Here is a 27,994-nt window from a genome sequence, read left to right on the forward strand (position 1 = left end):
GGATCTCATTGCCACCAAGCAAGAAGAGCCAGGAGAGGAGTGCATCCTTTGGACCTGGGCTCCCTGTGCTGAGAAGTTCCTAGACCAGGGGAAGATTGATGACAAGGACATTCCCCCAGAACCGACAGAGGGAGAAAGCTTTCCCCGGGAGCTGGCACCCTGAATTTGGACTTGTAGCCTCCTAAACTGTGAGAGAATAAATTTCTGTTGGTTAAAGCCACCCACTGGTGATATTTCTATGATAGCAGCACTAGATAACTAAGACAGCATCTGAATTCTTTTGGAAGAGTAAGATGTATAGGCAGAGGATTAATATGGAAATATAATGAATAAAAAGGTATTTACAGTAAAAATGTGAGTGGAAAATTAAAAATGGCTTTAACTTTTAGCAACAGAGGGGAGATCGAAGTAAGTCTTTCTAGTAAAGTAAAACGAGAATCCCATTGAGTTCCAAAAGGAACTTTTGATGTTTTCCTAAATGTGGCAATAATCAGTGGGTTTCTGTTCAGTTCCTGTTATAGTCATCTCTAACGTAATGCCTTCGTATATTGGAGTACAGATTTCCCAATGGGAACATAAAGTACTGGAAACTGGTTAGACCAGTTTTATTGCCCAAAACTGTAGCAGGAACCACACTGGACAGGACCTCGATTTGATTATCCACCTGCAAATCCACAGGCAAGGAAGATCCATGCTTCTTTCATTTGGTCATTCCATTGGCAAAGCCTTACTTAGACAAGGAGGACAGAGTGGTCTGTAGTGACAGCAGTCAAGGGAAATGAGGTCTAAAAACCAAACAGGAAACAGGAGTAATGGTCACTTAAATTGGGATCTTTTAATTGATGGACTACCAGAAAAGTCCATGTGGATTCTAAGACTTGAGTTAAGCTTATGGTCATTGCAGTTACTAACACCATGGCCTGTTGTTGTTGTTGTTAGGTGCCGTCGAGTCAGTTCCGACTCATAGCAACCATGGCTTAAGACATTTAATTCTTTCATACCCTCTAAATTAGGAACAAAAGCTCACATTTATTGAGAACTTCCTACCTGTTATATTCTACTTAAAGTACTTTGTATAACTCATTTAATAGTCATAACTGCAATGTAGTAGGAGCTGTAATTTTCTTGTTTTAAAGATGAGGACTTTGGAGCACAGAGAAATTAAATAACTTATCAATAAATGAGTAACCAAAGTTTGAACCCAAAAGATCTATATGATTAAACCTCATGGATATCCAATGTATATACCATTTCTGATGGAAAATAAAAATAATGATACTGATTTCTGCACTGCCTACTTTTCCAGCTGTTATGAGGACCATATTCATTCTTTTAACAAATATTTACTTAAATGTAGACTTTGCTAACAAAACATTGTCGGTGTCTTCAAAGGAGCTAAAATATTAGTAAACCAATGTTGTTGTTAGGTGCAGTCGGGCCAATTTTGACTTATAGAGACCCCATATGAGAGAGTAGAACTGCCCCACAAAGTTTTCTGGGCTCTAATCTTTATGGAAGTGGATTGTCAGGTCTTCCTCTTGTGGAGCCACAGCTGAGCAAAAGTTACTGTTTGCATCACCAGGGCTCCTTAGTAAGTCAACAACCCATTGCCGTCTAGTAGATTCTGACTCATACGTAGAGACCCTGTAGGACATAGTAGAACTGTCCCATAGGGCCTCCAAGGCTGTAATCTTTATGGAAGGAGACTGCCACATCTTCCTCCTAAGGAGCAGCTGGTGGGTTGGAACCCCGAGCTTTCGGTAAGCACCCAAGTGCTTAACCACTGTGCCTCCAGGGCTCCTTTAGTAAGTCAGTAGGCAGATTTAATATCTTCAGATAAGGACAATGGTTAGAGACACATGCACAGGACCTTAAGAGAGATGTGATAGGGCACGGTAAGTAGCTCACGTTGGGGAAGTTCCAGCCAAGCTAAATCCTAAGAGCCAAGGAGTTAGCTAGCCAGGCAGAAGGTGTGCAAGAGGAATGGACAAGTGCTAACTCTCCAGTTGTAGGAGCGCATTGTGAGGAGCCAACCACAGCTTGGTATGGTTGAGGCAGAGAATGTGAGAGGGTCAGGGCATGGGGACCGTGGCGAAAGATGAGGCTGGATAAGTAAGCAAGGGTCTGGTCATGAAGGGCCCATACTATGGAGTTGGCGTGTATGCCGAAGGCAAATATGAGGAGCTACTAAAAGTTTTCAAACAGGAAAGATCATACCCAGGCTTATGTTTTTGAAAGCTAGCTCTGACTATAGTATGAAGAATGGTTTGTAGTGTGGACAAGCCTTGTGCCTGAGAGCCAGTTGGGAAGCTGCTTTGGTAATGCACATAATAGAGGGTGGAGATCTACATTCAGGCAAAGCCATTGGGCAATTCATCAATATTTGCAAGGTAGGATCAAAAGGACTTGGCGGTTGATTATGGGGTGAGAGGGAGGCAACTTCCAGGTTTCAGACTCGGCCAGCAAGATAGGTGGTGGCACCATTCCCTGACAAGAGACATTCTCTTATCACATGAAATAATGGATATGAGAGTGCTTTGTAAACTGTAAAATACAATGCAGATATTAGTTCTCCTGATTGCATTGGGGGCAGACATGAACGTCCTAAAGAAGCTTACACCACAAGCCACCTGGAAAGATAGACGTGCGACCCTTTAATTATAGTAATAATAACACCTACTACTACTAGTGATCAATCAGTTGCCGTTGAGTTGACTTGGACTCATGGCGACCCCATGTGTGTCAGAGTAGAACTGTGCTCCATAGGGTTTTCAATGGTGACTTTTCGTAAATAGATCTCCAGGCCTTTCTTCTGAGGTAGCTCTGGATGGACTCCATCCTTCAACCTTTTGGTTAGCAGATGAGTGCATTAGCCATTGCGCCACCCAGTGACTCCTTGATAATGATACTAACTATAACTAGGTAACTAAAGTGCTTTTATGTGCCCAGCACCATTGTAAGAGTTGTACATACATAATAACATTTAATTCTTACAGCTTCCATTTTACAGATGAAGTAATTAGGGCACTGAGAGATTTACCTAATAATGATAGCGGAGCTGAGAAACAAACCAATGCCATCTGGCTCCAAAATCGGTGCTCTTAACCACCATAGTGTATGTCTCTCTGAAGACAGACTGAAACATAGTATTACAAGAAAAGTACAAGTAAAATTCTACACACAAGTAAAATTCTGGGTGTAAGCGAGAAAAATAGAGAGATGAAATTAATTAATGAAATCCGGAGTGTAGTGGTGAAAAGTAACATTTTTACTTCCTAGAAAACCATTTCATTGTTTAGTGTCCACCTAGCAGTTCTAAGACCCACCGAGTTCTCATCTTCCCTCTACGAAGTTGTAATGTGTTGATTTTGTCCCTAGATGTCGCTCATGCGATGATTCGGAATATTTGATCTTGGCGCCAAGAGCATTGTCCTCTCTAGTGGGTGGGGAAATTAATAAATACATCAGTTTTCATATCCAACCATGTATTTTGATGTTTCTATGCAATTTTATTCTTAATTAGTAATATATCAAAATGAGATGGAGAATACAGAATAGTTCCATAAATAATCTGGCTATGGTCGCATAGGAGTTTTTTGTTTTGCTTTTTTCTTTCCTGATACATGCTTTCTATAAATTATCTGATAATTTCTCTGCCAGTTGCTGTCTGACTTAAAGCAATAGCTTTTGAAGCTCAAATCCTTTAAGGGGCCCTATGCTGGGGATCTGCGAACCTCCCTCTTGCTGCTGATTGTACCACTCTCCTAAACTTCCAAATTTCCGTAAAGATGAAGTCGCGCTGACATGGTGCCCTGTTAATTCTTGTTTACCTCCCTTTAATCGTTAGTTCATGCAGCTTTAGTAAGTAGCTCCCCAATTCATTCAGCAACACATCAGCTCTGGGTGTCATGTATGCATAAGACTTGTTTAGGTTATTTAGCTTTTTTGTCAGATATTTGGATTCCCGAAATCATGAGCCACAAGATTTACCTAACTCTCCCTGGGTGGCACAAATAATTAAGCACTCAGCTACTAGCCCAAAGGTTGGTGGTTCAAGCACACCCAGAGGCTCCTTGGAAGGCAGGCCTGTGGATCTGCTTCTAAAAGGCCACGGCCTTGAAACCTCTGTGGAACAGATTTACCCTGCACACGTGGGACTCTATGAGTCTGAATCGATTCAAGGGCAACTAACAACAAATCCATTACCTTGTCCCCAACACACCCTGGTGTCTTATAAGCAATGTAAACGTCACATCAGAAATCCGAACAAATAGCAAGATATTTCACCCACCTCAAAATTCATCTCAAGAAAATACTTAGGGAAAGAGGCAGGCTTTGATACTATTTCACCAGCCTGCCTTGCATCTCCCAGCTCTTATTGTGTCTCTCCTTTGGCTCCTTTCAGTCGAGGTGTTTCCCAAAGTTCTTCCTTTGGCTTGCTCTCTTTACATACCCCCATCTCATGAGCCATCCCTGGTATTGCTTTAACTATCCATGCTATTGTAGGTATTTCTGAATCTATCACTCTAATTCCCATGATTCAGTCTTCCTGCCTGATGTCTCCACTTGGATGTCAACTAGTACCTAAAAACTGAACATTTGGGAAATTAACACATCTCCTCCCCAACTCTTCCTCACCTTCTTATTTCTATTCACAACTTCACTATTTTCCCAGATATTCATTTTCAAAGCTGAAAATAATCTTCTTTATGAATCCTTGTCCAATTAAATGCCAAGGCCTGGCCAGACCTGAAAGACCTCTTCAAGTCGTCATTCCATGTTTCTTCTTCTGCTTCACCTATCCCTTCTCATCTGCATGGCAGGAGTTTCCACCTAACTATTCTCCCAGTGCCTGTCCCCACTCATATATGTCCTCTGCTTCCTAGCATTTTTCTTTCTAAAACACTTTTCTGTTTGCTTATCTCACTTCCCCTAGAACTGTTCACCAACTCATTTCTTACCACTGAATTAAGCACCAATTCTATACCCTTTGTCAAGATTGTCCAATATGGCTGTGGAGACCTTTCTAGCTTTATGCACTACACATGTGTATAGTTAATATGCTTGGGTCCATCCAAACAGCCACTGAGTCTCTCGGTGTGCATGTCCATTACTTTCCCACTTCAATGCCTCTGTTCTTGCCATGTCTCTCCTTGGTAGCTCGGCCGTCCCCACCTTTTTAAAGCCTGTCCTTCAAAGTTCATCTCAAACAATGTGCATTCAATCAAGTCTTCCTTCTTCCCTCCTACTTGTAGTTATCATCACTTCTTGGGACCCCATTGTGTTTGCATTTCTCACACTGAATTTATGATGTCTATTATAGTTTTTCGAATATTTTTGTCTCCCCTGTTATATTATAAGTTATCGGAGAACATGGCTTCTGTATAATTCAAGTTTTCAACTATGTAGTCATATGTAGAAATATAGCAGTTAAAAGCATAACTTTTTAGAATCAAGCTGTTTCAGCCCTTCCACTTACTAGCTATCTGACTTATGCCAATTGCTTAACAACTCTGAGCCCTGATTTCAGCTATAAAGTGGCAATATTAAGAGTACCCGCCTCAGAGTCTTGTTATAAGAATTCAATGAGATTATGCAGATAAAGCATTTAGCCCTGGGCCTGACATACAGGAATTACTCAAGGAATGTTTGTCATTGTCATTAGTCTTTTTGTTATTACTGTCCAAAGTGGGCAAACAGAAGGTTTGCTAGAATAAATTGAAGGAGGGATTCTAGCTAAAGACAAAAGTGGAAAGGACAGTATTGTATATACATTAAAGGTCCCATGGTAAAATCCTGTGCTTAGAGAAGAGGCCCAGGTGAACATGTATCTTGCTCAACTCCGGATCGCCAGACCGCATATGGTACCTGGTACAGGGAAGGTGCTTAGTAATTATTGCTTGCACGCACGTAGCAAATAGATGCCATATTTGTGTGGTGATCACGAAGACAGAGAATGCAGACAGGAAAATGAGGGAAGTTCATGGTCACTGATGTCTGTGCTGCTGTTACCATTCACAGAGTGATAGCAAATTGCCCTGATTTGTGACCGCAGCCCAGTCCAACAAGCTTTCATGACTTTTCACGGAGAGCCTGGTGAATGTGGGCTTAAGTAGATTTATCAAAACATGTGCCAGAGAGAGACTATACTCCTCAAAATACACTTTTGACTGTTCCCGAGAACAGATTTACATGACACTAGGCACAGCTTAATCAGTTCTCCGGGAACAGATGAGTGATGTCGTTATGGTAATGGCAGGCTCAGTCTGTGCAATCCCACTAAAAGCTTTTCCTGGGGTACTTTAAGAAAAAAAGTTACATTAAAAGGAAAAAGTAATGGGCTTCCCAGACAAAATTCTGTGTTTAAATGGCATTAAGGCTGTGGTTCAAATCAACAAAAGCCAGGAAATCCAATGTTAACCTTTATCCAGACTGTTCTACGGTTTTTTCCAACTCCGTGTGCTTGTGAGCAGCCCTCCCTTTGAATTTCCTGGCTCTGGCAACCAAAATCCACAAGTCTCTGGGTCTGCCTTTTAATGGGAATATGCCCCGAGGACATATGCTTTTAAGTGTAGTCACTGTAAATCCAAGACCCTTGAACCTGACACTATTTTTTTTGTTGTTTATTTCAAGTTCCTAGGATCCCCATTTATGCCTAATTTTTAGTACTGCCTTATACCCAAGCAGAAAGGTTTTATAACACTTACATTGTTCACATTAATAAAAGTTCAATATTACAGCTTATGTGTCACAGTTATAATTCAAATGTATTTTTAAATGTCTCTTTTCTCTCTTTTCACCAGACATGGCGATGACCTGATTGTAACACCTTTTGCTCAGGTATGTATCATGCCAGCACTGGCCTGTTCTTGTTCTGTCCGTTGGTGCGGTTCCTTAGTGTGGCGGCTGAACCTCCTTTAGTTCCTAACCATTTGAAACACTTTCCTTGTAGGTCCTGGCCAGCTTGAGAAGTGTGAGAAATAACTTTACTATTCTGACAAACCTTCACGGAACATCCAACAAGTAAGCACTGGGCATTTTGCGGAGTTTAGATATGATCTTTACGAATCCTTTCCATAGAGGCAAAAACATCAAACCACATTTTTAGAAATTGACTAAACTACTACATTGAAATTTGCTCTTTGGAGCTATGCTAGGATGTGGCACCATGATATTTTAGAACTGGTTAAAGATGATCTAGTCTACAAACCCAACCCAATCCCATTGCCATTGAGTCCATTTCGACTCATAGTGACCTTACAGGACAGAGTAGAACTGCCCCCATGGGGTTTCCAAGGCAGTAAATCTTTACGGAAGCAGACTGCCACACCTTTCTCCCTCAGAGTGGGTTTGAACTGCCAACCTTTTGGTTAGCAGACTAGTGCTTTAACCACAGCACCACAAGGGCTCCTTATGATCTAGCCTAGGTTTCATTAATCTTCATCCTTTAACACTTAGTACCCAGTTGCTGTTAGCTGATTTTGAATCCCCCTCAACTCATGGTGACCTCCTTCACAAAGGAACCAAACCCTGCCCGGTCCGCACCATCCCCATGATCAGTTGTGGATCAGAACTGCATAGGGTTTTCATTGGCTGATTTTCCAAAGTAGATTCCCCGATCTTTCTTCCTAGTTCATGTTAGTCTAGAAGCTTTGCTGAAACCTGTTCAGCATCATAACAACACCCAAACCTGCACTGACAGATGGGTGGTGGCTGCGCCTGAGATGCATAGTACCCAGTAGGAATAGTTTTAATAAATGAAAGAATGAGATGAGGATTGTTTGTTGACTTTTCTATTTACTACCTTTGAAAGTATAAATACTTAATAGCAATGGCCATAAATTCTATCAAAGTCTTTTGGAATAAGCAACTAATGAATTCAGAGATTCAATCTTATGCTTAAAGGTGCCAAAAAGCTATAGTCCAGGTTCCCTGTGTTTTTAATACTGTATAAACAGGCTCATGAAGTTTAATGAATAAAGTCGAAGGGTGGGATTATCTCCTCTTCTGCCACCAACTAGCTAACTACTGATCCAGGTAAATTCAATTACAATTGCTAAGCCTTGGTTTCCTCATCTGTAAAATCAAAGCTTGAATTTGATATCTGCAGTAACTTTCTCCTCTAAAAATCTATCACCCTATGAGTCAAATCATCCCTGGGTGGTACAAACAGTTAATGTTCAGGGCTGCTAACTGAAAGGTTAGAGCTTTGAATCTACCCAGAGGCACCTCAGAAGAAAGGCTTGGCAAACAACTTCCAAAAAACCAGACATTGAAAACCCTATGGAGCACAGCTCGAGTCTGACACACGTGGGGTTGCCGTGAGCCTGAACTGACCCAAAGGCCATTTTTTTCTCTTTTTTTTTTCCCTGAGTATTATCGAAGTGCTATACAGTTCACTATTCTGTGTGTGTTAAAAGATCATCACAAGGCTCAGAAGGTCATAGAATCAGTGATCCCAGGGAGGTAGAGCTGGGGAAGCCTTCAAGGCCATTGATTCAACCTTTTCTTTTTAAAGAAGGAGAACCCCACTCACTGATTTGCTAACAACAGCGCCACAGTTAAAGACATACCAGGACACAAACTTAAATCTCCCAAGGTTTTGGCAAGTGTTCACTATAGAATAACACACTCTGCCCAGGCTTTGCAAAATTATTAGTCAGTCTGCTATTTTGCTTTTATCACTGGACAATGCCTTGACCTGAAATATTTTACAGGGTGAGTTTTTAAAAAGTGGCACTAAACCCCTGCTCTGAATGCTCACTTTTCTTTTCACTGTCCTGTAACTTGTAACTGAGCCTCCCTGTGAGATGACTCTGCACGCCCTGATGGAGTCCTTCCCATCCTTGGTCTCTCCTCCTCTATACTCTTTTCCCAGCTACCACCAGAATGATCTTTCTCACGTGCTATCTAACCATGTCACTCTCCTGCTTGAGCCATTTCAGGGGATCAATTTTACCACTAAGACAAAGTTTAAATACAGCTGATTACCACCCAATGCAACTCATCACCCAGCCAAGTTAAATTGATCGATAGTTGGTTCTAACCAAATCAATTGCCGTCGAGTCAATTCCGACTCATAGCGACCCTATAGGACAGAGTAGAACTGCCCCATAGAGTTTCCAAGGAGTGCCTGGCGGACTCGAACTGCCAACCCTTTGGTTAGCAGCCATAGCACTTAACCACTACACCACCAGGGTTTCCAATACACCACCAGGGTTTCCAATACTGGGTTAGGTTTATATTAATGCATATACATGAAAGCTAGAGGCTTGTGCCAGCCTCATTTGAAGTGATATTCCTTTATGCATTAATTAGTTTTTCTGTTTATTCATTTCTTAATTAACCTATCCAACAAAGTATTAATTTAGTATATACTATTCATGCTTGCATGGATATATGCATTTAGCAAATATTTATTGAGCACCTATATTGAACGAGGCCTTGGTGATTTAAACAGTGACCAAGTCAGACAAGTTCTCTAGGGCTTACATTCTAATGGGAAATGCCAGGGGATTTGGTGGTGAACAATTGGGCCCAGTTTTTGCCCACATGAGATTATATTCTAACAATTCTGGTCTAGTTGTTCCCTACATGTTCTATTTGCCATCCAAATTATGGACTTGGAAACCCTGGTGGTGTAGTGGTTATAGTGCTATGGCTGCTAACCAAAAGGTCAGCAGTTCAAACCCACCAGGTGCTCCTTGGAAACTCTGTGGGGCAGTTCTACTCTGTCCTAGAGGGTCCCTGTGAGTTGGAATCGACTCTATGGCAACAAGTTTGTTTTTTGTTTGTTTGTTTGTTTCAATTACGGATTTGCTCTTGTCTCTCCCTAAAATGTTTCTCTCCACCCGCCAGTATCTACCTGACTAATTCCTTCGTGTCTTTTTATGACTCATCTCTAGTACCAACTTCAACAGAAGGCAGTCCCTGACCCCACCCAGCCTAGCTGTATGCCCCTCATGTGGCCTCAGCACACTCTGGAAACCTTATCACAGTAGGGTTTATATGTTTATATGTCACTAGAGTGTGTGCCTCTTGAGAGTGCAAATTATGCTTATTTTTCCTGAATTCCTAAGAATTAGCAGAATGCCTAACATATGGTTTGTGCCCTGTAAACATTCGTAATGCATATGAACTTATAAATAAATAATTAGTTGGGAAAGACCCCCCTCAATTATTTAGAAAATTATTTTTTCAGGAGTAATCATTTCCCTCTCCCTGCCTTTGTTTCTTTACAGAATATGGTTTCTGGGGCCAGACTTACTGGCTTCATGACCCAATTCTACCACTTAAAAACTATGTGACCATGGGCAAGTTAATTAATGTTTAGTACCTCAGTTTCCTGACTGTATAATAGAGTTGCTCTGAGGATTAGATGACTTGATATTTGTAAAGCTCTTATAACAGCCTTTACCACATAGTAAAAAAAACTGATACACATTTTCATAGTGTTAACTGTCCTGAATATTGCGTTTCACAAATCACATTAAACCAGAAGCCCCTATTAGCTAACATTTGTGGAGTGTTTGGCTTGACGAGTACCATGCTAAATGCTTTAGGATACAAACCACGAAAGACAGGTTAACCAACTTGCCCAAGGTCACAGTCAGTAAGGGATGGAGTCCTTATTCTTAACCACTGCATTTTCCAGCCAGTAAGCAAGCAGCTTACAAGACAAGGTAGGTACTCAGTAAATGTGAGCTGTTATAAATGATAGTTCTCACTAAATCCAGAAACAATAGAACACTTTGGGGTTTTCATACCCATTATCTCAGTTACAATCACCATAAACAATATTCATGATAGGCGTTGTTACTCCCACTCTGTGAAGAAGGAAACAAGGCTGAGGGAGATTAAACGACTTGTCCATGTTCACTGCATTGTTAAGTCTTCTGTGTTAGAGGAAGAAGTCTCCGAAGGCCTTGGGACAGCCAGTGATTTAGGAAGAACTTATGGAATAGGTGAAGGTCAGAGAGCCTGGAGGCAGAGACACTAGCTCTAAGAGTGTTTTCAGGAATGAAAATGTGAGGGGTGAAGTCCTGGACCAGGATGATGGAGGTGGAATGGGGAGAAAGGGATTTATAAGGACACATTTTAAAAGCTTCCTTAGCTTAACTAGACTCAGAACTACTACTTTGTATAGCTCCAGGGAGAAGGGGGGAGGATATCTTTAGTGACTCATTTGTTAGCATGGGCTAGAGCCTTCTTTCTCTGGTAGTATTGGAGGCATTCAGCCTAGCCTTGCTGTTAATAGGCTATGTCTGCTGAAGCAACTTCCAAGTATCAGGTCCTTCCATAGCTATGGGGGATTTTTGCTACATGAACCTTCAGGAAGTGTGTACCTTAATACCATGAGTACCATATACAGGGCTGACTCAGAGGCCATGCCCACAATCTGGCTGGGGACTACCCCCAACAACATGACCTTTCCATGTTACCTTTGGCCCAAAGCAAACCACACTTAATCAAACAGAATAGATCCCCAGTAGTAAGATAGTTGCATACAGGGATCTTCATCATATTCATACCCGTATTTGTATAGAGTCGATCCTGTTATTTGCTTCACTTCCTTGAAACTAACACCAACCAACAAAAATTCAAGGAAGGGCACATTCACCCCTAGAGTTTCACAAAGGAAGTTGGATCACCTCGGTCCAGGCCTCCCAGAGACCTGACTGATGGATTCCAGCCAAAAAGGGAGCAGCCTGGTTGAGGCAGGCTGGAAAACTAAGGGACCATTTAAAGCATTCCATTCTACTTCTAGACAGTCAATACCCTCCTCTGCAGATTGTAGATACAGAACAAGTAAAGGAAATCCAAGGGGAGTAACTGAAGATAAGAATGGCTGCCAGGAGTGGATACAGCAGACTGAGAGTATTTTCCTCCACAGATTTATTCATCTTAAAATTGAAACTAAAGGATTCTTGGAACTCAGAAGTTGCTTCTGAAATATTTGACTTTGGTTTCAGGGTGCCTTGAATGCAACACTTAAGCAATAATTATGTCATTATAGCCTTGGATTGGTTTTCATGAGACATTTGGGATAGTGTGGTTTATTATAAGGAAATGAACTCCCACATAGAACTATACTTCTTGTAAGTCAAGATTTCCTTTATCTTTTGGTTCTTTGCTCTGCATAAAAGCAGCTCATTGTCTGCCTGAGCTTTACCACCCAAAGGGTGAAAATCTCAAAGTTCCTGTCGAGGTGGTCTCCTTGCACCTCTGTGAAATGTCCTGTTGAGAGACACTTGATTGAGCCTGCACTTCTGGCTTCAAAGTAAAACCTAGATTTCCTTTGTCTCGGGAGTTAATTTTGAACACAGGGTTTTCATTTAGACTTGTTAATTCATATGAGCATCCCTGAAGCATTTCCTGGCTCCAGACAGACTGATGGAGAAAGCAGGTGGGTGAGTGAGAGTGTCCACTGCTCAGCAGCCTGATAACTAGAGAATCGAGCTGGGCGCAAAGAGGTGACCTCCTTCATCACTCAGCCCTCTCACGAACATCACTCATCTCACCTGTGGTAATCAGGAAATCATCTGTGTATTCACATTCTTTCAAAGCACAATCTAATCAGCAGTTATACAAACTTTGGGAAACAGTTAATAGCCACTTTTTTTTTTTTTTTTCCAGTGTGTATGGGAACTGTCTTTCATTGCTTTATGCACTTTGGCATGGCATTTAAATGAGCTGAGGATCATAAAATCTTGAGCATTCAGAGCTGGAAAGAACCTAGCCAAATTTCCTTGGAATAAATGAGGAAATATATGTACTACTACTCACACTGGACCTGGCACATTGTAAATCCACGGTAAATGTTAGTTGCTGCTTACTCTCCCCATGTGACGAAGAAGCTGAGAGGTTCCCTGCGTTGCCTAGGGCTACACAATTGAAAAGTGCCAGAGCCAAGATCAGGATTCCAGTCTTATTCATAGTCCACTTTCTCTCCTCTGTGCCATTCAGAGGTGGAAGGCATTAACTGCTGTAGCCATATTACCCTTCCTATTAATATTGCCATCTCCAGCAGCCCCATCATATAACTTCTTATACTTCTTCCATGGCAACTAACACCATTTTCTCCTGGCAGTTGTCACAATTTCCTATCTGGCACTCTCCTTCCCTACAAGCAGTAATACAGCTTTCAGAAGCCATCCATTCATTTAAAATGGATTGAGCCCCTTCTTTGCACCAGGTCTTGAGAATAAGTGGTAAGCCACATTGACGTGGTCCCTGCCTTTCCAAAGCTAACACGCTCATGTGTAACTTGTGAAACCTACAAGAAGTCATTGGGAGAATTGGGTGCTGTGAGCAGCCATACAATTAAAAAAGCAGAGGTTTTCATCCTCTAGGGGCTTCTTGTTCAATGCCTTCTTTTACAAAATCCTCCTTTAGAACCCAAGATGGAAGTAAAATAAAATGATTGAAAATGTATTATTAATCCAGTGAAGATATATTGAATATCTGCATCCTACCAGATATTATGCCAGATTCCAGGGTTACAAAGATGAACAAGACTCGGTCTTTGCCCTTAAATTTCTTACAGGCAAGGTGAGGAGACAGAGTTGCGTTACAGCACAACCAGTGCTATGATGGGAGTAAGTGTAGGGAGCTACAGAAACCAGGCCCACCGCACAGGAGGGAAGGCTCCTCTGAGGAGGTGATGCCTGAGTAGAGTCCTAGAGCACATGAAGGAGCTAGTTACTTGAAGAGGAGGGGAAAGTGTTCAGCTGAGCAAAATCAATGCAAAGGCACCGCAAAGAGAGAGCATGCTGTGTTCAGGAAACAGCCATTAATATATAGAACCAAGACCGGATGGGAAAAGGAAACCAGATAAAACATTCATATCATGTTTTTGAGTCCTCAAACCACTTTCACATCAATGGTTCATTTAATGATCCATTGGTATTTATGGAGTTCCTACTATTCACAAGGCAACTTGGTGGGTCCTACAGAAGGTCTGGAAAGGGACCATACCTGAATTCTGCCGTCAAGAAGGCCACAGATTAGTAGCAGAAATAGTGTGTGCCCATGTTAATTATAAGATGAAGACATAGTCCTAAAGTTACAAATAAATCATCCTAGGGGCTTAGAAGAGGGACCATTTTCAGCTGAGCCGATGACATACTTCAGAGAGGACAGCACTTGACCTTTGAAGGAAAGGTGATATTTGGGTTTGTGGGGAGAGGGAATGGCCTGAGCAAAGGCAGGAAAGGGACAGGACATGTTCTAGGAAAAGGAAGGAATCAAGTTTGGACTTGGCAAAGTATGCATTAGTTCTTTCATTTATTCATTTATTCTTCCATTCAAAAACTATTTACTGAGCAGCATGTGAAAAAACCATCCTCAGTGTGAAGGTACAGTAGAGAACAAGTTTTTCCCTGTCCCCATAAAGCTTACATTTAATCTAAGGAGTCACATGTTAAACACTAACTAAAAAAAAAAAAAAAAGTTTTGCAATTAAGTCAATTCTGACTCAAGGTGACTCAATGTGTGTCAGAGTAGAACTGTGCTCCATGGGTTTTCAATGGCTGTGATCTTTTGGAAGTAAATTGCCAGGCCCTTCTTCCAAGCCCCTATAGGTGGATTCAAACTACCAAACTTTTGGTTAATAGCCAAGCACTTAGCTGTTTGCACCACCCAAACCAAAAACCAAACCTGATGCTGTTGAGTAGATTCTAACCTCTGGCAACCCCATGTGATACTGACTAGAACGGGGCCATAGAGTTTTCTTGGCTGTAATCTTTACAGAAGCAGATCGCCAGGCCTTTCTTCCATGGTGCCACTAGATGGGTTTGAACCACCAACCTGTAGGTTAGTCAATTGCAAACTGCTCTTGTCACCCCAAGACCAGGACTTCTATTTTAATTACGATTTTAAATTGTTACAAAAGAGAAGTACAAGATGCATGAACGCACATAGCCAATCAGTGGTTTGAGATGAAATATCAGGCAGGGGGGATTCTGAGAGATGAGGCTGAAAGAAGTATGCTGAGGCCAGAGACCAAACGACTCTGAAGGTGAGGCTAAGGATTTTAGAATCTCTTAATTTTCCTGAAAATCAACCCTCAGTATTAGTGCGGGTGTTATCACAGATGATGTAGTGGTAAGAGTGTGTACTTTGGATTCAGAGAGACTTAGCTTTGAATCCTGGCATTGCCAGTCAGGAACTGTGTGTGCTTCACCATGTTACTTAACCTCTCTGAGCTTTAGCCTCCTTTTCCTTAAAATGAGATGAGAATACACCCAAGGTAGTTCAGTAAGTTCCCAGGTTAGGAAGTCCAACTTATGGACAACTTGCCCTTTAATATTCTGTAAATTTCCACTCACTGTGGAATGATTGAACCAACCCCTGCTCCCAAGAAATTCCTCACCATTACCTTCACTTGCTCCGCATGCAGCTTTTAAATCATTGAAAAGCCTCAAGCCTTTTCTTGCACTAAAATAAGGCTAAATAAGAACCATACGTTCCTGTTCCAACTTACCTACAAATTCAACGTAAAGACACGCTTAGGAACAGATCTCATTTGTAACCCAGGGACTGCTTGCACCTGGAACATTGCTTAACAGAGAAAAGCAATCAGTAGGTGGTATTTTCCCTTCCCTTGTCATACATGAAAAAATTATGGCACAGAGGGTTTAAAAGAGTCTTGGCTAGGATCACCAATTTGTAAGTTAGTGGTAATGTAAACTCTGGCCATCAGACTCTGCAGCTGTAAGGTGTGGTTACCTGTTGTTGTTGTTGTTGTTAGATGCCACCAAGTCAGTTCCCACTCATAGTGGCCCTACGTACAATGGAACAAAACACTGCCCAGTCCTGCGCCATCCTGGCAATCATTGCTATGTTTGAGCGCATTCTTGCAGCCACCGTCAATCCATCTCATTGAAGGTCTTCCTCTTTTTCTCTGATCCTCTATTTATTAAGCATGATGTCCTTATCCAGGGACTGGTCCCTCCTGAGAACAAGTCCAAGTACGTGAGACAAAGTCTTACCTTCCTTGCTTCTAAGAAGCATTCTTGCTGTACTTCTTCAAAGACAGATTTGTTCATTCTTCTGGTAGTCCATGGTATATTCAACATTATTTGCCAAAACCATAATTCGAAGGTATCAATTCTTCTTCAGTGTTCCTTATTCTTTGTCCACATGCATATGAGCCAATTAAAAATACCACGGTTTGGGTCAAGTGCACCTTAGTCCTCAAAGTGACATCTTTGCTTTTGGACACTTCGAAAAGGTCTTTTGCAGTAGATTTGCCCAGTGCACTACCTCATGTGATGTCTTGACTACTGCTTCTATGGGTGTTGACTGTGGATGCACTAAAATGAAATTCTTGACAATTTCTGTATTTTCTCCATTTATCATGATGTTGCTTATTGGTCCAGTTGTAAAGATTTTTGTTTTCTTTACCTTGAGGAATAATCCATATTGAAGGCTGTAGTCTTTGACCTTCATCACTAAGTGCTTCAAGTCCTCTTCCCTTTCAGCAAGCAAGGTTGTGTCATCTGCATAACGCAGGTTGTTAATGAGTCTTCCTGCAATCCTGATAACACATTCGTCTTCATATAGTCCAGCTTCTAGGATTTTTTGCTCAGCATACAGATTGAATAAGTATGGTGAAATGATACAACCCTGATATACATCTTTTCTGATTTTAAACCACTCAGTATCCCCTTGTTCTGTTCAAACTGCCTCTTGATTTATGTACAGGTTCCTCATGAGCACAATTAAGTGTTCTGGAACTCTCATCCTTCCCAATGTTATCCATCATTTATTATGATCCACACAGTCGAATGCCTTTGCATAGTCAGTAGAACACAGGTAAACATCTTCCTGGCATTCTCTGCTTTCAGCCAAGATCCATCTGACATCTGCAATGATATCCCTTATTCCATGCCTTCTTCTGAATCTGGCTTCAATTTCTGGCAGCTCCCTATTGATATACTGCTACAACTGTTCTCAAATTACCTTTAGCAAAATTTTACTTGTATATGATATTAATGATATTTTCTACAATTTCTGCATTCCATTGGATCACCTTTCTTTATAATGGGCACAAACATGGAGCTCTTCCAGTCATTGACCAGGTAGTTGTCTTCCCTATTTCTTGACACAGACAAGTGAGCACTTCCAGCGTTGCATCTCTTTGTTGAAACATCTCAATTGGTATTCTGTCAATTCCTGAAACCTTATTTTTCTCCAGTGTGTTCAGTGCAGCTTAGTTTTCTTCCTTCAGTACCATCGGCTCTTGATCATATGCTGCCTCCTGAAATGGTTGAACATTGACCAGTTCCTTTTGGTACAGTGATTCTGTGTATCCCTTCATCTTCTTTTGATGCTTCCTGTATCGTTCAATATTTTGTCCATAGAATCCTTCAATGTTGCATCTTGAGGCTTGAATTTTTTCTTCAGTTCTTTCAGCTTGGTAAGTGCTGAGCACATTCTTCCCTTTCGGTTTTCTAACTCCAGGCCTTTGCACATTTCATTATAGTACTTTACTTCGTCTTCTGGAGCTGCCCTTTGAAATGTTCTATTCAGCTCTTTTATGCGATAATGTCTTCCTTTCCCTTTAGCTACTCTACATTCAAAAGCGAATTTCAGAGTCTCTTCTGATACCCATTTTGGTCTTTTCCTCTTTTCTGGTCTTTTTAATGACCTTTTTCTTTCATTTACATATGTCTTCCATATCATCCCACAACTCAGCTGGTCTCTGGCTATTATTGTTCAGTGAATCAAATCTATTCTTGAAAAGGTCTCTAAATTCAGGTGGGATATACTTAAGAGCATACTTTGGCTCTGGTTTACTTGTTCTTGTTTACATACTTGAACTTGTGTGTGAGTAATTGATAATCTGTTCGGCAGTTGGCCCCTGGCCTTGTTCTGACTGATGACATTGAACTTCTCCATTGTCTCTTACCACAGATGTAGTCTATTTGATTCCTGTGTATTCCATCTGGCAAGGTCCATGTATATAGTTGATGTTTATGCTGTTGAAAAAAGGTATTTGCAATGAATAAGTCATTGATCTTGCAAAATTCTATCATGCGATACCCGGCATCATTTCTATCACCAAGGCCGCATATCCCAACTACTGTTCCTTCTTGTTTCCAACTTTTGCATTTCAAACACCAGTAATTACCAGTGTCTCTTGATTGCACGTTTGATCAATTTCAGATTGCAGAAGTTGGTAAAAATCTTCAATTTCTTCATCTTTGTCATAAATGATTGAATAAATTTGGATGATAGTCATATTAACTGGTCTTCCTTGTAGGCATATAGATATTATTCTATCACTGACAGCATTGTACTTCAGGATAGATTTTGAAATATTCTTTTTAATGATGAATGCAACATCATCCCTCTTCAATTTCTTATTCCTGGCATAGTAGACCATATGATTGTCCGATTCAAAATGGCCAGTACCAGTCCTTTTCAGCTCACTAACACTAGGATATTGATCTTAATGCATTCCATTTCATTTCTGACAACTTCCAATTTTCCTAGATTCATATTTCGTACATTCCATGTTTTGATTATTAATGGATGTTAACAGCTGTTTCTTCTCATTTTGAGTCATGCCACATCAGCAAATGAAGGTTCCAAGTACTTTACTACATCCACATCATTAAGGTTGACTCTGCTTTGAGGAGGCAGCTCTTCCCCAGTCATATTTTGAGTGCCTTACAACCTGAGGCATTATACCAGACAATGTTATGCTGCTATTTGTAAGGTTTTCACTGGCCAGTATTTTAAGAAGTAGATCACCAGGTCCTTCTTCCTAATCTCTCTTAGTCTGGAAGCTCCATTGAAACTTGTCTACCATAGGCAACACTGCTGGTATTTGAAATACCGATAGCGTAGCTTCCAACATCAGAGCAACATGCAAGTCACCACAGTATGAAAAACTCACACAGGAGTGGCTCCCTAGAAGCTAGATTATCCCTAGGGGATCAGAGAATGATTGGCCTAGAAAAACTAATTTTGTGGCCCCACTAGTAGAAAGACTCTTCCTTAGCAGCACTTCTGCAGGCCATTCCATATCAGTCAGAATTTGGCTTTATATCCAACTTTGTGCGTTAAATTAGCAGAGGGGTAAAAAATACTGATTCCTAGGCCTCATCCTAGATATGCTGAAATAGACTCTCCAGGAATGAGAGCAAAGAATATGTAGTTGTAATAGCTTCACATGTATGTCTGATGCTCATCCATGTTTGAGAATCACTGACCTAGAAACTGACCCTCTTGCTCACTTGCTTTTGCTCCTCAGTGCGGCAGAAATTCTTCTGTGCCAGGGTTTCTGAAAATGTGGTCTCCAGACCAGCAGCATAAACATCACTGGGGACTTGTTAGAAATGCAAATTATCAAGCTCCACCTCAGACCTATGGAACAAAAACTTCTGGGCTTGAGGTTCAGCAATGGATTTTAACAAGTCCTCTGGTGATATTGATGCACTCTCAAGTTTGAGGGCCACTGCTGTGTACTCTTCCGGGAGCTTCTCTAGCAATGCACTGGGGTCCCTAAGAGTCTGGCAGAAGAAGTTCTGCAAAGCATGGGAAGGATAATGACAGCAGCAGAATTGGGAGAAGGGAGAGATTGCAAAAAGAAAGGGAAAAGGAGTCCCAATATCTGTGGAGTAAAGGTTTGTTTGTTTGCTTCATTTGAGTTGATGCCAGCAACCTTGTTGTGATGCAGGATGGTGGCCCAGCCCCTTGGTGGAAAGGCTACAGCTTAGGTTACGGAAACAGATTACTGGTACTCACGGCTGTGTGACCTCTGGCAAGCGACTTCATCTCTCTGGGTCTCAGTTTCCTCAGAAGCAAAATTTAGGGCCTGGACTGGATGTTCTCTAAGTACACCTCTGGCTAAAACTTTCTATAGCACTGCCCAAAGGAACAGTGACATTTGCGGTGATCCCTGAGTGAGCATGTCCTCTTCTGAGGACCAGCAAAACCTAAAACAGAGAGGGTCGTTAGGGACCTGGAGTCAGCAGCTTCCTCCCTGGAGAGTTGGAGCATCCTGAGGCAGTGCATAGGGGAATTCCAGGCCATTTGGATGTGACAGAATTGCTGTCATCTTCCGGTGTCACAGAAGCCTGCCATCCGGAGATAGCATTATGTCACTTGATAGTTCATTTTGACCTGGAAATCTCCTCAGTGATCATGGAGGCAGGAGGGGAGATGGTATTGCTACACAGACTCAGACTTTCTTTTCTCTCTGTCTCCTAGGCGATCCCCAGCTGCCAGTCAGCCTCCTGTCTCCAGAGTCAACCTACAAGGTAGGCCATGTCATGAGGTCTATCTCAATGTTTCAGAATAATAAGTGTGCCTCTGATTCAAAACCTCTTTATAGAATCATAGCATTTGCGTGCATATCCTGGCCCTCAAAGTTATGTCTCTTGGTGACTCTATTTGAAAAGCATAAAGAAGCTTTATTCCATGTGAAACCAAATTAAAAGCAGTATTAACTAGTTTGCCCGTTGTATGCCCAGGCTTTCAGAATGTGAGTAGGAGGGAGGTAAGGCTGCTTCCCAGAAGAGGAGCAGGAGGCAGAACTGCATTGATACTAAACCTTGACCTTAGCTTGCTGGCCCTGATCAGCTCAGGGAGCACTAACCTCAAAGGCCCCTGAGGGCCCCACCCTGGCCTGAGAACCCCACAGCAGGATATGTTAGTGGTTTTCCTTTTAGCGTCTATTATAGATCCCACTTGAATCTACATCCTTTCCAGGTGTGAAACCAAAGGTTCTTACAAGGTTGCAGATCATTTCTCCTGGAGGTCCTCCAACTTTGTTCCTCAAAGGTGTTTTTTTTTAAAGAAACCTAACCTCTCATCTTTCAGCACTGTGCACTTGCTTTTCACATAGAGCTGAAAGCTGCTGAGAAGGACCACCTTGAAGAAACACCATGGAGATGTGTTGACCATAAATTCTTCTTAACATGAAATGCAGCCAGCAGCCAGCTAGATGACATTTTTTAAAGTACAAAGTGGAGTTGTTTCCCTCGGGTCTGTCCCCACTATTGTAGTAGTGGATTTGACTAAAACCACAGGAAAACAACAAAGATAAACTCATACTAAGATCACCTAACACCTGGCATTGCCTCGCACGATTTCCCATTTCCAGAAGTGCCATTCATTTTGCCTTATACTTATGATCTTCCTTTTTTGGTTGTTGTGCTCTATTGCTAATATCATGTCCATAAGTATAGCGGAAATATCACAAAAGCCCAGCTCCTAAAAGAAAGAAACAAAGGCAATAGATTCTATTGGCTCGTTGGCTTCTGAAGTATATATGGCACATGGTTTTAAAAAGTATATATATTTTTGTGGGAGAAAGATTGAGAGAAAAATAAAAGTGAGAGAAAGAGATTAAGTAAAGGTGAGTTTGCCTCTAGAGCCCTATGATATGAAATAAAAAAAAATAATAATTAGTACTCTCTCTATAGGCTTAAAAAGCCCAGCATGTGGATGTACTGTTTTCTTTTGCAGTTTTAGAAAAAGAAACTAAACAGAATATTTTAACATGTAACTAGTATTACATGTTTGGAAATCAAAAGAGGTGGTTTTGAAACTCCTATTATTTCGTCATACTGGCCTACCAGAGAAACAATGCTGCTCACATTTCTGTTAGCTAGATTTACTAAGATGCTTTGACTTCACTTTGACTATTTAAACTGTTTTCTTTTTCTTGTCATGAATACTGAAAAACATTGGAAGAGTATGTTATATTTATGGTACTATAAATTAACTCATTAACCAAAGATTTTGTTGGAAAGGTCATTCTGGGATTTTTGGCACAGTAACTACAACTTGGCGACTAGAGACTCTTTGCTAAATTCTTTCTCAAACAATGGAGGAAAGAAATGACAATACCACTTAGGCAATTTGTTTTTGTCTGTCTTCATGGCAAACTACAAAATTCCTGGCTTTTCATTGGGAAGAAAATGTAGTGATACCAATTATTACGTAATTACAGGTTTCAAAATCTTCTTAACGTTTAACCACGGTCCGAAAAGGAAGGGGGAGACACACATCCTGTGTTTTGTTCTTATTATCAGCTTAAATAAGTCAGGCAGATTTTTCCTGTTATTTTAATATTTATCAGCATATGACAAAGAGGTGTGTTTAAATAGACACTTTAAAGGGGAATGAAAAATAAGTGGTTTAGAACATACTGAAAATGGTGAGCTGGGATGTTGCCTTAAAATATGGTTTTTTATAATAAGATCAGGTTTTCATTTAGGAGTAGAGAACTTGAACTCATGTATTTCAATTGAAATCTAAGACAAAACATAGGAGAAATCTGCAATAATTTGAACAGATTTAGCCACAATCTAATTTGCTAGGAAAGTGTACCAGGTATAGGCAACTGCATTGTTGTATGGAAGCAAATCTGAGGGCAGGGGAAAGACAAATCTTTTTTAAAAGTTTTTTTTTTTAGCAGCTAAATGAAGAAAAATGCAATTAATTTTAAAAGTCAATTGTCAGAAACTCTGGTTAAATTGATGCATTTAGTCCAACAAAATAATCATTAAAGGAAATAATCCATGGGGGAATCAGAGCAGGTCCTCAGTGTGAAGTGTCCTTCTTCCCCTGGTTTACTCAGGGTTATCCTTCGGGGCTCTCACGCTCACCACAAATTTTCCTCCTCTGAGAAAATGTCCTCAATTTTTCCTAATCGGCCAGCATTATTGTTGTAGGATGCTGTCAAGTCCATTTCAACTCCGAGTGACCCCATGTGACAGAGTAGAGCTGCTCCATAGGGTTTTCTAGGCTCTAGTCTTTATGGGAGCAGATCACCAAGTGGTTCTCCAGCTTGGTGGCTTCTTCTTCTGTGCGGTGACAACAATTTCATTCTAGGATATGCTGTCATTAGTTGACTGTATGTCTTTCCATTAGAGTGTAAGTAAGCTCCTTGAAACCAGAGAAGGTACCTTATTCATCTCTTTATCATTCACGGTGCTTAGGTTAGTTATTTTCACTTAATAGGAAGAGAGTAAAGGTTGAATTGACCAGGAGAACTACATATATACATTGGCTTTATCTTAAATAAAATGCTCATAAATTAAATTTTAATAACAGGCTAATATTTTTATCTCTATGGCTATGAAGGTATTCAGTTGTGTGTTTTTTTATTATTATAAAACTTCAGCTATTGCATTGAAATTGAGAGGCTTGAAACATACCCTGTAACTGCTTATATACGTTAGTGTGTTCATATAGATTTTGAGTAAAAAAGAGTTAAAGCTAAAAAGTTGACATTTTGTGCCTTGAAGAAAAAACAAAACAAAATAAAGTGGTAGAGACTTTAAAACCCAGAAAGCAGAAGAGCAGTGTGGAAGTACGGGCTCCCAGGTGGAGGAGAATGACGCTGTAGATCATCCCAGCAGTGGTGATAATGCTAATACTATGGAGCTTAATGAGCATGTAAATTTTTACCATATTCTGCCTTTTCACAAGCATTAATCCCGGCCTTTCTCTGCATAATGCTCTAGGACTGAAACAAACAGGAAAAATAGAAGAACACTCCAAAATAAGGCAGGAACTTGGATTTTTGTCTCCTGTAAACATTTGAAATGAAAAATTGAAGTCATTTTCAAGATTTCAGAAACCAAAGCTATTTTCAACAGAAATAGTCAGATAATTGAGGAAAATCAGTATGTGTGTGTGTGTGTGTGTCTGTAGGATAATTGTCCCAGTTTTTCCACCCAGACCTACTCCTTGCTTTTGCATGCATTTCAGTAGTGATTACAGGCATGTCACAAAAGCAAGAATTTACTGAAAAGATAAATTGTCAAGTGTTTATTTCCTTTACACGGTGATTCTTTGCCTTACAAGAAGGACTAGGGAAGTATTTCTTTTAATGGTCAGCACCTTCGATTCACGTAAGTGTGACTTGATTTGTAATAATGTGTGTCATAACACAACATAAATCAACAGCCAAGTCGATGTGTCACGGAGGGCCCAACTATACTAGTTTTCTTGTTTTAACATTTACAAATAAACGTATCGAACAGCAACATCACCACTAGTAACAGGTCATATGCTGTGATGAACAAGCCAGAAGTTTATGGGTGGAAATGACAGCAAACCATGTCACAAAGATGACTAAAGCGTTCCCTTGATGACTTCAGACCAGACTGCTACAGACCCAGAGTCTCTCCCATTCTGGGTATCCACAGCCTTGGTTTGTGGTGGTTTTCAATACGAGTCACTTAGACTATTTCTCAAGCAAAGGCTATGTACTGAAAAATAGGATGACATGGTGTAGAGCTTTCTGATAAAGTTGAAAACAGGCTGGCCTAAGTGAGTAACAGATGTAATTAATGTTTTTCAGTGTACGTGGGAATCCATTTCTTCTAATATGTGTCTAGGCCATTCTAGAGGGAAATTGCTCTTTATCAGTTGATAAAACAGGAGAAGAGGCCTTTGCCTCTGAAGCCTATATCTCAGTATGGGTTCCTGCCATAGCTTTACTTGATTATGACTATGCCCCTGGAGGTCAAGTCAGTATGCCAGGTGCAGGGTTTATTAAAGGCATGGACAAGGGCTCAGTAGGCTACCTTTGATTCCAAGGAATTCAGAAATTCATGACATGGGTTCACTTCTCATTCTTTGCCAGAGCGTGCAGGGCCTAGAATGAGAGAGGAAGCCTGTGTGAACAAGTAAAGGGCTCCCTGAGAACCACAGCCAGAGCCTGCCAGCCGGTCCATCTCAGATGACTGGAAGTGAAGTCCGGCATAAGCAGAACCTTTACTTGGTTTCTACATTAAGCAAGAACTGTCTGGTAGGATTACAACACTTATGGACAAATAGGAATAAAATAAATTTACCTACTACAGCTGTTGCCACTCATGCTAAAAAAAAAAAAAAAAAAAGAAGAAGGGCGGGGGTTGGAGAATATTAAAATAAATAAATAGATAAAAAGAAGAAATAGGAAGGAAAGGAACAACAACAAAAAAAAAACTTATAAATATGAAAGTTTTTTCTTCAGTGTTCGGATTTCTGGGTGGCCTGAATTATTGGAATGATGACTTTAATTACTCACCTGGAGTGCTGAGGCAGCCTGAATACAAAATGATAGGGCAAGTGTGCTAGAAAAATCCTGGTAATTCTGAGAGTACTTCCCTAAAAGAATTGTTTTTGCCTAAAATAGTTCTCCTGTGAACGTTTACCCCAGAGCATCCACGTTGAATTATTTATATGGATTCGCAATTATTTCATACATGTCTAAAATTATGTATGGATAGTTAGAAAAGCATTATCAAGTCAGTGAAGTGCGAAGAGTTAAAATGTTACCCTTGAGCAAACATTATCAAAAGTAAAGCCCTGCTCATTAATGGTTATTTCCCTAGTTCAAAATTAATTTCTAAATTTAGCATGAATGTTTCTTTGTATTAAATGGAACCGATGAGACCGGCAGTATCTAATCTCTTGCTTGCTGCCTGGAGAGTTGAGTTCGTTCCGCGCCGACTCCACTTCATGTTTTTGTTCTACCGAAAAACACCATCCACCCACCCGCCCTCCGAAAGTTGGAATCATGCATGTTAGTAAGTATTTCAGTTATGCTATTGACGTCAATGGAGTCATTAAATAGATTGCTGGCCCTCCCAGAGGCAAATCACTGCCAGGGACCTAGATACAGACACGTTTTTTACAAAGACAACCATCAGGTTTTGCTATAGCAGTAAGCCAGGAAAAGGGAAAAGTTTATACTGTAGCAGACCTATCTCCAAACAGTTTCTTTCTTTCTTTTGCATTTTAGTTCCGGCCTTTCTTTCTCTTTGGTTACAGTAGGCACAAGCCTATGCCCAGATATTGTTGCTGAATGCTTTGTGTGCGCATGCATCTCCTGTAATTGAGACCGTGAAGGGAGGCACCCCACTTTTAAAAAATGAGTCTCACCTTTTGCTCTGCACTGCCTATCTTGCTCTTTATTTGGTGGCGTACATTGTCTAGGCAAATAACTATTGTCTGCCAGTTAGGGCTATGTTTGATACGTAGTTCCCTTAATAAACAGTCTCCTCCAGACGTGTGTGCGTGTGCGCGCACACACACACACAGACAATATCGTGTTCCATCGGCTGCCTCTGTCTGGCTTGTAGCTACAGCCTCTGGTCTATGAATCAAACTTTATGCAGGCAACACTGTGCTGCAACAGCACCTGGGCTCTGCAGCAGAGGGCAGAGGAGGAAGCTGGGAAGAAAGATTCACTTCCCTCAGCTGCCTGATCTGCAGAGCTCCTGCAGGAGGCTGTCCACGTGCCTGTGTCCTCCCAAACCCCAGCTGCTGCCTCCCTCAAGCCTGGTCATGCTGCTCCCAGGCGCATCAGAGAGAGCCCTTCAGGAAACATCTGCCTCTTTCTGGATATTCTCGACAGCTCTATTTACCTGGACAGCCCCAGGAATCAGAGCCAAAGATTTGCCTTACACCTGAACTCTTCTGCCTCCCAGGCTCAAAGTTAGGTAGCCATGTTAAGCAGACAACTTTCTTGAAATCTAATCATCAGAATCCACTATGTTGACTTTGGTGCCCCAGTCTCCCTTTTAAGCCCTGGTGCCTTCACTCCCTGAACTTTCCCGCCTACTTATTAGTAAGTGTGTATATAAATGCCAGACATCTGACCCCCTTTGGTAACCCCTTGTGGTTTGTCTGCAAGCCACCTCCACCGCTGCTTCTTTTCTGGTATTCCTGGCTTTGAGCAGGGGCTTCGCAGTCCACGCTTTCATCTCTCTCTTCTTCACCCTCTACCACCAATTCCTTTAGTCTTTCTGCTAATCTTTCACCTTCCTCTTCTTCCCCACTGCCTCTCCCTTAATTCAGCACTTCGTTATCCTCTACTTAAACTCCATGGTAGCCCTCAACTGGGGCAATTGCCCTCAGTCTTTCCCTACTCCAATCTACCCTCCATTCTGATACCAGAATTACTCTTCTAAAACACAATTATGGCCTTGTTCTTTCCTAATTTGGCTTTTTTTTTTTTCCTTCAAGATAGAATCTAACTCTACCAGTCTGAGTCCAGTACTAGATAGTGCCCAGCTACCACTACAGACTGCTCTGACAGGGATCACAGTAGAGGATCCAGGACAGAGCTGGAGAAAAACACAGAACACAATTCTAACTCACAAAAAAAGACCAGACTTACTGGCCTGATAGAGACTGGAGAGACCCCAAAAGCATGGCCCCTGGACACCGTTCTAACTCAATACTGAAGTCACTCCTGAGGTTCACCTTTCAGCCAAATATTAGACAGCCCAATAAAACAAAATGAGACTAAAGGGGCACATCAGCCCAGGGGCAGAGACTAGAAGGCAAGAGGGGACAGGAAAGTTGGTAATAGGGAACTCAAAGTTGAGAAGGGAGAGTGTTGACATGTCGCAGGGTTGTTAACCGATGTCGTAAAACAATATGTGTACTAGCTGTTTGATAAGAAGCTGGTTTATTCTGTAAGCTTTCATCTGAAATACAAAAAAAAAAAAAAAAAATACTGTATTTTGAAGACAGTACAAAAAAAAGGGGGGTATAAAACATCTCACTAATAATTTCTTATATGTGATAACTATCTTGTCAAAGTGATAATATTTTGGATATATTTGTTTAAATAAAATATATTATTAAATTAAAAAAAAAAAAAAGATAGGATCTAAACTTCTTACCAGGTATGCAAAGTCCTTCAGAATTTCAATCTTAACTGCTTCTTTTTCCTTACCTCTCACTTTTTCCACTCCCTCCCCATGCACAGCCAATGACTGATGTGTACTGAGTACTGTCTTTCAAATACACCAGGCCCTTGTTTTCCTCTGTACACACTGTTCCATCTGTACACACTGTTCCATCTGTATATGCTGTTCCCTCTCTATATGCTGTTCCCTTTGCACATGCTGTTCCCTGTGCCCACATTGCCCTTTCCCTAAAATATTACTCACATATTCAACTCAGAGATTTTCTTACATTGCCACTGTGAACAAGTTTTTATACTCTCTGAGTCTTGGATTCTGGA

At 41.0% G+C, this 27,994-nt stretch overlaps 1 protein-coding gene across 2 annotated transcripts in view; it reads left to right on the forward strand.

Moving 5' to 3' along the window:
• PDE4B (phosphodiesterase 4B) overlaps positions 1–27,994 on the forward strand; it is a 541,693-nt gene that overhangs the window by 397,442 nt on the left and 116,257 nt on the right. For both annotated transcript variants that reach the window (XM_049879522.1, XM_049879523.1), the window contains 3 exons: positions 6,804–6,840; positions 6,953–7,023; positions 20,224–20,273. In XM_049879522.1, the coding sequence (XP_049735479.1) occupies positions 6,804–6,840; positions 6,953–7,023; positions 20,224–20,273 (158 nt within the window). The remainder of the gene's footprint in view (positions 1–6,803; positions 6,841–6,952; positions 7,024–20,223; positions 20,274–27,994) is intronic.

Source organism: Elephas maximus, chromosome 3 (assembly GCF_024166365.1).
Source record: "Elephas maximus indicus isolate mEleMax1 chromosome 3, mEleMax1 primary haplotype, whole genome shotgun sequence".
NCBI classification, from domain to species: Eukaryota; Metazoa; Chordata; class Mammalia; order Proboscidea; family Elephantidae; genus Elephas; species Elephas maximus.